This window comes from Cyprinodon tularosa, unplaced genomic scaffold (assembly GCF_016077235.1).
Source record: "Cyprinodon tularosa strain WSP-4 unplaced genomic scaffold, ASM1607723v1 ctg40, whole genome shotgun sequence".
Taxonomy (NCBI): domain Eukaryota; kingdom Metazoa; phylum Chordata; class Actinopteri; order Cyprinodontiformes; family Cyprinodontidae; genus Cyprinodon; species Cyprinodon tularosa.
Window position 1 is genome coordinate 2,644,116 of NW_024039119.1, and position 9,115 is coordinate 2,653,230.

The 9,115-nt window shown below is 38.1% G+C and overlaps 1 protein-coding gene across 1 annotated transcript; it reads right to left on the bottom strand.

The window, feature by feature from the left end:
• Window positions 1-823: 823 nt before the first annotated feature.
• Window positions 824-7,410, bottom strand: LOC119791754 (putative nuclease HARBI1). The gene is made up of 5 exons (XM_038298039.1): window positions 7,353-7,410; window positions 1,743-1,778; window positions 1,513-1,625; window positions 1,320-1,431; window positions 824-1,219 (listed from the first exon to the last, which is right to left on the bottom strand). The coding sequence occupies exons 1-5, from the start codon at window positions 7,408-7,410 to the stop codon at window positions 843-845; spliced, it is 696 nt and encodes a 231-aa protein (XP_038153967.1). The 3' UTR covers window positions 824-842.
• Window positions 7,411-9,115: the final 1,705 nt, after the last annotated feature.

Here is a 9,115-nt window from a genome sequence, read left to right on the forward strand (position 1 = left end):
TTATATTACTTTGGGTTGGGTTTTTTGTTGGTCCCAACAGATTCGGATGGTAATATCTGCCTCTTGGAGCGTCCTGTCCCAACAGTACCCCATCCAGTTGTCAGTAGCCTACTCCATACACCATCAATTATGACAAATAGTATTATAAAGTGTACTCTATGAAATGCTCATCTTCACAGGATGATGGGGATGAAGAAATTGTTTCTGCTGCCACAGACAGGCCTAGAGAGGTAATTTTAATATTATTTGTCTACACATCAAACAATCTACACATTCACATTTATATGTGGAGTAGCCTATAGAATCCAAGTTTATATCTATAAATGTTCATTATTATCTCTACACCCCAGAGTGTGGAAGAACAGCAGGAGGAAGGTCCATCAACTTCTGGTGCACAGATGGACACAGTTCAGTGATTTACAGTAAATGCCAGTTTCATTCTGAATTGTAGACTACATTCATGATGTGACTCTAATCTAATGTATTTTCAGTTGCCAGTTAAGGAGTTATATAGACTTCTTATTAATAAGATAGAAAAAAACAGCAAAGAACTTGTATACTTGGACCGCCAGATCCAAAAGGCAGATCTGGAAATTGACATTCTGAAACTAAAGCTAGAGGTGAGTGTATGGTCACAGGTGAATTCTAGGAAGTATTGAAACTATTTTAAAATCTTTTTTTTTTTTTTTTTAGCAAATGAAGAACACCATATAAATTGCTGTGATTTTGTTTATTAATTAGTTTATTTTGTGGTTGCATTTGTATGAAATAAAGAACACCATAAATTGCTGTGATTTTGTGTTTATTCGTTTTTTTTGTAGTGGTGGTGGATATCATGTGTATTAATCTGAGAAGACATTGCGGCATATCATATCCCGGACTACCCTTCCATCCTGGAAATCTGCAGGGTTGATGGGCTCTTCCTCAGGGTCTTGTAATTGTAGGGCAGGGTGTTGCTCCCCTCTAATTATGGCAATATTATGGAGAACAACACATGCCACAATAATGTCGCAGGCCCTTTCAGGGGTTACCCTGAGGTGACGTAGGCACTGGAAACGTGCTTTCAACAGGCCTATGGTCATCTCCACCCGGGCTCTCGTCCTGCAGTGTGCCACATTGAAGCGCTGCTGTGGGCCTGGTTCAGGTTCTGGGTAAGGGGCCATAAGATTTGGTCGGCATGGGTAACCCCTATCTCCCAGCAGAAAGCCATCAATCTCTCCTGTAAGAAAGTTCACATTGCTTTAGAGCCGCATAGAAATTCCCCTGTAAGTGTTTAGTGCATACATTGAAATATGTGTAAAGGATATACATTTACTTACCCCTTTCCAATCTGTTGCTCAGGGTTGACTCCCGATACATTCTTGAGTCATGAACAGAGCAAGGCCACTTGGCCTCCACATTTGTAATTATATGTGCAGCATCACATATGATCTTGACAGTGCAAAGAATGAGAGATGTTACAGTATTGTGGTGTAGTCTTTGACCATTAGAAACAGTAGGCTGTCAGTGTACCTGCACATTAATACTGTGGATGGATCTCCTGTTCACATAGTCCGCTTCATTTTCAGAAGGTGCAATGATCGGAATATGTGTGCCATCAATGCATCCAACCACATTCGGAAATCCTAAAGGGAATTCTAATTATTAGGTTACTTCCAGGGGTCACAGCAAGATATTCTTAACTGAATGTAATTTATCAGGTTAGCCTCATTTACAGGTTAACCGATTTATACACCACTGACCTGTAATCCTGTGAAACTCCTCTTTGATGACTCTCACTGGTTTGTGCCCAGGAAACAATACAAAAATTCTCAGAAAGCGCTTAAGAGCGAGGCACACTTTCCTTACCGCTCTGCAAACAGTAACCTTACTAATATGTTCAGCATCCCCGATGTTATAAAGAAAACTTCCATTCGCAAAGAAACGTAAGGCAACGCAAAGAATCTGCTCGGATGTAAGAGCACGGCCACGATGGTTGATGTTTCTGATGTAAGGATGGATGAGATTATGGATGTATCTTATTGACTGTAAAGAAAAACGGTAACGCTCAAATAAAAATGGATAGGGATATGACAAAAAATCCACTCTGGGCCTAAAAATCCTTTCCCGACGTAAATGTAACTCCTTACGGAGTAATACAGCCTCTTTGTCAACAGGATCATCCATAAAAGGACATGCCATTTCATTCCCTTTGATGCGCTCTACGTGACTGAAATGTGTGCAATGAATACTGTATGTCCCCAAAGAGTCAATGAGGTGTTTAAACACCACTTCCTCTTTAAAAAAGGGGAGGAGACCAAAATAAACTCTGGATTTTCTGAAGAAAACCTGCTCCCGACCAGGTTAGGTTCACAGAGTAAATTGCCATGGTAACTGACTCTGAGTATAAGTTGGGCTTGACTTACTCTGCTTTCTCAGGTTTAACTTACCTCCCTTTTTGAAACAGAAAACCCAGAGTTTCCATCATTTCAGGGTTAACAAACTCAGAGTTTTCACTTAACCTCCTTTCTGAAACAGGCCCCTGATAATAAACGTTTTGTTTTCCAGTCCTGAAGCCGACATAGGAAAAGACAGTTGCTGCTGAGTTTTTCAAACAAACAGACAAACAGGACAAACAACCATTCACACACACTCACACCTAAGGGGACTGTATTAAGGTAAATATGTGCCAAAATGAACGAACTTGTGAATTTAATGTGAAAACTTGAGAATGCAATGTGAGAATTTGTACCACAAAAATCTGAACTTGTATGCCAAAATGTTCTGCTGTAAAGAAAAATCGCACACAAACAAACTGAATTTGAAGTTGCACTAAAACACATATCAGGCAAGACCATGTAGAAAAAAATTACACTTGTCAGTCCAATCTTCACCTGAAGAGGATTTTCACTCAAATCTGATTTAAATGTGAATGCACAAAAAAATATTTACTGGTGTGTTCATATAGTTTTACATAAAAAAAATTACAGCTGACAAATGATTATTGATAGTTTATTTGTAATTATTATTATTTTTTGCATATGTTAATCTTGCATTACAACCTCAATTTAGCCATTACAGCTTCTTGAATCTGCTGCTGCAAGAACACAAACGCGCTCTCGCGAGACACAGTGATCTTACCTCATACACCGCGCTCTGACTTTTGTCACATTCCTTGCGAGATATTTGTGCCAAAACGAACTTCTATAGGCCAACCAATCATAGGCTGCGTCTCAATTTGCTGCGTACTTGGGAGGACGCATTTTGATGCCGGTGTAAGGCTGTCCCATTTGGCAAAAATTATGAGGACGCTTAAAATGCAGCCTTAAAGGAATAGTACACCCAAAACATGATTAGCCTTCATTTTCTACTCACCCCCATGCTGAACAACACTCTGGAGTACTTTTTTGATATCTCAAATGCATCTGGAGATCTGGGAGGCTTCTTGCTGTCTGCTGACATTCAAATAATGGAGGTCTATGGCGACCGAGACAGAAAGGTCCATAAAAGTCCACAAAAAACGTGTCAATATTCCTCCATACTGCTCGTCCAATGTATTCCAAGTGTCCTGAGTGGGTAGCGTCCATAATTTACTCGAAACAGAGTCATTTAGAATGTTTTTAGAGCATAAACAGTAGTGTATAGGATTTCCTGAAAGCGCGTTCACGGCGCTACGGAAACCGCGGCAGACCAACCCAGATGAAAGTGCGCATTCAGCTCAGCAAAGAACTCATGCTCTTCCTCAACACTGAAGTCCTCAGACATTTTTCTTCCATTGTTTCTTTCTTTGCACAGGTAAACAGCACATTTCTTCTTCTACGCTTGCATTATTGGCAGAGCAGACGCTGAATGCGCACTTTCATCTGGTTTGGTCTGCCGGCTTCCGTAGCGTCATGAACGCGCAGGTGTGCGCTTTCAGGAAATCCTATACACTACTGTTTATGCTCTAAAAACATTCTAAATGACTTCGTTTCGAGTAAATTCTGGATGCTACCCACTCAGGACACTTGGAATACATTGGACGAGCAGTATGGAGGAATATTGACACGTTTTTTGTGGACTTTTATGGACCTTTCTGTCTCGCGCACCATAGACCTCCATTATTTGAATGTCAGCAGACAGCAAGAAGCCTCCCAGATCTCCAGATGCATTTGAGATATCAAAAAAGTACTCCAGAGTGTTGTTCAGCATGGGGGTGAGTAGAAAATGAAGGCTAATCATGTTTTGGGTGTACTATTCCTTTAAAATGCGTCCTCCTTTTCCCCGAATTCTGACCCCCAGATTCCACATACTCCGTCAGCGCTCCGCTCCGCTCACGTACGTCGTGCGGAGTACTTGTCTGTCAGGTAAATCAATTAGAGCGGTTCCACATCCTCCGCTACTCCTCCGCACGTCTCCGTCCACGTACGTCTTCTCTGTCCTTCACCTTCAGAATATGGAACTGAGCTATTTTTTGCTCCGCTCCGGTCCGTCCCAATCAAGACTCGCAATTGCAATCACACCAGACAGGAAAAAATATGTAGAGAAGACCGGGTTTCAGATCGGTAACTAGAAATTAGAGCATAGTTGGTATATATTCCCAAAAACTAAGAGCAATTAATTAAATAATTGGATGCAGACTGTTGGTGCTTAAACAGACCAGGAAGACGTTGTGAGATTCTAGAGCACATCTCACAACTTTAAAAGAAAATTCTTATGGCAGGAATGGATGAAGAGATGATGAGTTTGGAAGCAGAGAACAAACATAGTTCATACAAACTATTTTTGATCCTAGTTATCCCTGTTACAAAAATCCACAACAGAAAGAAAATATTTGGGCAGAAACTGAACATCTGCTGGATGATGATGGGGATTTCTTTTATATTAAATTAAACTTTCACAGGGTTTATACAGGAATGTGGAACTCTAATTTAATGCTCTTTTGATGCTATTAACAAATAATTTTATTGCCATCAACAAGTATCATGTACACAAGTTACACTCACCGGCCACTTTATTAGGTACACCTGTCCAACTGCTCGTTAACACTTAATTTCTAAGCAGCCAATCACATGGCGGCAACTCAGTGCATTTAGGCTTGTAGACATGGTCAAGACAATCTCCTGCAGTTCAAACCGAGCATCAGTATGGGGAAGAAAGGTGATTTGAGTGACTTTGAACGTGGCATGATTGTTGGTGCCAGAAGGGCTGGTCTGAGTATTTCAGAAACTGCTGATCTACTGGGATTTTCACGCACAACCATCTCTAGGGTTTACAGAGAATGGTCCGAAAAAGAAAAAACATCCAGTGAGCGGCAGTTCTGTGGGCGGAAATGCCTTGTTGATGCCAGAGGTCAGAGGAGAATGGCCAGACTGGTTGGAGCTGATAGAAGGGCAACAGTGACTCAAATAACGACCCGTTACAACCAAGGTGGGCAGAAGAGCATCTCTGAACGCACAGTACGTCCAACTTTGAGGCAGATGGGCTACAGCAGCAGAAGACCACACCGGGTGCCACTCCTTTCAGCTAAGAACAGGAAAATGAAGCTACAATTTGCACAAGCGCATCGAAATTGGACAATTGAAGATTGGAAAAACGTTGCCTGGTCTGATGAATCTCGATTTCTGCTGCGACATTCGGATGGTAGGGTCAGAATTTGGCGTCTACAACATGAAAGCATGGATCCATCCTGCCTTGTATCAACGGTTCAGGCTGGTGGTGGTGGTGTCATGGTGTGGGGAATATTTTCTTGGCACTCTTTGGGCCCCTTGGTACCAATTGAGCATCGTTGCAACGCCACAGCCTACTTGAGTATTGTTGCTGACCATGTCCATCTCTTTATGACCACAATGTACCCAACTTCTGATGGCTACTTTCAGCAGGATAATGCGCCATGTCATAAAGCTGGAATCATCTTAGACTGGTTTCTTGAACATGACAATGAGTTCACTGTACTCAAATGGCCTCCACAGTCACCAGATCTCAATCCAATAGAGCATCTTTGGGATGTGGTGGAACGGGAGATTCGCATCATGGATGTGCAGCCGACAAATCTGCGGCAACTGTGTGATGCCATCATGTCAATATGGACCAAACTCCCTGAGGAATGCTTCCAGCACCTTGTTGAATCTATGCCACCAAGAATTGAGGCAGTTCTGAAGGCAAAAGGGGGTCCAACCCGTTACTAGCATGGGATATCTAATAAAGTGGCCGGTGAGTGTATTAGTTTACATGAAATAAGGAGCTCTAAACACAGTTCCATGACTCAAGTTTGTAGATAGATAGATAGATAGATAGATAGATAGATAGATAGATAGATAGATAGATAGATAGATAGATAGATAGATAGATAGATAGATAGATAGATAGATAGATAGATAGATAGATAGATAGATAGATAGATAGATAGATAGATAGATAGATAGATAGATAGATAGATAGATAGATAGATAGATAGATAGATAGATAGATAGATAACACTGTGAAATAATCTTTACTCTCGACAGGCTGCAGCCATGTCACAACCCTGTACCCGCTCCAGAGAGAGAATGTCTATTAAACTCATGAGAGTGTGCACGATGCCATTTCTCCTTGTGCACGCTCTGTTTAAAAGTAGCTGTTTGAATTACTCATACAAGCGAACTTTCCAAATGAAGATTTGCAATTTTTTTCAGTATGTCAGACTCACCACCGGTAAGTGATAATGGGGACAAGCACGTAGGACGGCCTTACGTAAACAAATCACCAGAATGATTGGCAATTAGGAGGACTACTTATTTAGATGATCAACCCGGAAAAAGAACATTGTTCACTATACCTTTAACAGTTCAGAGTACTTTTTTTATTGAATGTAATTAATACTTTTGTTCTGAATTTCTCTATATGTTCTGTGGATTAGTTATTTTCTGAAAATTGTTTTAATTAAAGGTTGTAGCTATGACCTTTAATTGTAATCAATCACCTTTTGGGGTTTTTTCAGTGCAAAAACCTGGTGTCTAAAATCAAGAAAAAACTATTTCATAATAGCAAAATGCTATTTAAACAAACAAAATCATATTTAACAGATAATATGAGAAATTATATATTATTATCTAAATATGTTTTTTTTTATCTTGGTAAAATAATGTGCACACAGATCCAATGATTCAAGATATCTCTGAAATAGATCCTGTATGAAAATGTAAATATGGCTTAAAGATCTCAAAAAGCAACAAGTAGCCTACTGCCAAGATGTAAAAGAGCAAACATGTAAAGTTTTGACATCTGTGAGTTAAAACACATTTCCAGGTTTTCTCACTTTAGTGAATCAGTGTCAGACATTATCTAGAGAGATAAAGGATGTAAAAATGGTGATTCTTCCCACAGGATTGCTAAAAGAGTGCATTAAAACTCACCCAGACGGTCAGTGAAAGGCACTCTAGAAACTTTGGATTTACTGGGTTTGGACGACATGCACTGGCTGGTTCAACATACACATCACAAGAAAACATCCTTTCTGGCATTTTTCAACAGATTACAGACAAAGCATGATGGTTTTACAACCCTATAAACCAGGGGTAACCAATAAAAAATCAGCAGGGTGCAAATAAAGAACATCAACAACCAGTAAAGGTTTGGAGACATATTTCATTAGAATCTGTAACTTTAAACAGAATTTAACACTGAAATAAAATGAGGTTTTTATGCATCCATGTTACACACTGAATTTTTAAATATAAAGAAAAAAAAGAAAATGTTTCCATTTAAAATCTAATGTGTTTTTTGAAGTAGAGAACAACAATTGTTAGGTTTGGTATATAGACAATTTCCTGATTCACATATTTTATAAAAGACTGTGAAACACTGTTTTTCTGTCTTAATGAGAGCAGTGGGCTTTATGCTGCCCTGCAAGGCTTTAAACCTGGATTTGAATGGAGACAAAGCCATTCTAAAGCACATATCAAGGAGCTCATTTTGTGCCTAGATCCATATTTATGTTTTATTATGTTCAGAATTATGAGGAAAAAATGAGAATTATGAGAAAAAAGTCAGAATTCTGAGATTAAAGTCAGAATTCTAACAAAAAAGTCAGAATTCTGAGATTTAAGTCAGAATTCTAAGATTTAAGTCAGAATTCTAACAAAAAAGTCAGAATTCTGAGATTTAAGTCAGAATTCTGAAATTAAAGTCAGAATTCTAACAAAAAAGTCAGAATTCTGAGATTTAAGTCAGAATTCTAAGATTTAAGTCAGAATTCTAACAAAAAAAGTCAGAATTCTAAGATTTAAGTCAGAATTCTAACAAAAAAGTCAGAATTCTGAGATTTAAGTCAGAATTCTGAAATTAAAGTCAGAATTCTAACAAAAAAAGTCAGAATTCTAAGATTTAAGTCAGAATTCCAACAAAAAAGTGAGAATTCTAAGATTTAAGTCAGACTTCGAACAAAAAATTCAGAATTCTAAGATTTAAGTCAGAATTCTAACAAAAAAGTCAGAATTCTAAGATTTAAGTCAGAATTCCAACAAAAAAGTGAGAATTCTAAGATTTAAGTCAGAATTCTAACAAAAAAGTGAGAATTCTGAGATTTAAGTCAGACTTCGAACAAAAAATTCAGAATTCTAAGATTTAAGTCAGAATTCTGAAATTAAAGTCAGAATTCTAACAAAAAAGTCAGAATTTTGAAATTAAAGTCAGAATTCTAACAAAAAAGTCAGAATTCTAAGATTTAAGTCAGAATTCCAACAAAAAAGTGAGAATTCTAAGATTTAAGTCAGAATCCTAAAAAAAAGTGAGAATTCTGAGATTTAAGTCAGACTTCGAACAAAAAATTCAGAATTCTAAGATTTAAGTCAGAATTCTGAAATTAAAGTCAGAATTCTAACAAAAAAGTCAGAATTCTGAAATTAAAGTCAGAATTCTAACAAAAAAGTGAGAATTCTGAGATTTAAGTCAGACTTCGAACAAAAAATTCAGAATTCTAAGATTTAAGTCAGAATTCTAACAAAAAAGTCAGAATTCTAAGATTTAAGTCAGAATTCCAACAAAAAAGTGAGAATTCTAAGATTTAAGTCAGAATTCTAACAAAAAAGTGAGAATTCTGAGATTTAAGTCAGACTTCGAACAAAAAATTCAGAATTCTAAGATTTAAGTCAGAATTCTGAAATTAAAGTCAGAATTC

What these genes read in the sequence shown, in the direction of transcription:
- LOC119791754 (XM_038298039.1), bottom strand. Translation starts at nt 7,410, where the DNA reads ATGTCGTCCAAACCCAGTAAATCCAAAGTTTCTAGAGTGCCTTTCACT. An exon ending in TCCACAGTATTAATGTGCAG is followed by an intron (nt 1,432 to 1,512) that starts GTACACTGACAG and finishes TGCACTGTCAAG; the next exon opens with ATCATATGTGATGCTGCACA. An exon ending in GAGCAACAGATTGGAAAGGG is followed by an intron (nt 1,220 to 1,319) that starts GTAAGTAAATGT and finishes ACTTTCTTACAG; the next exon opens with GAGAGATTGATGGCTTTCTG.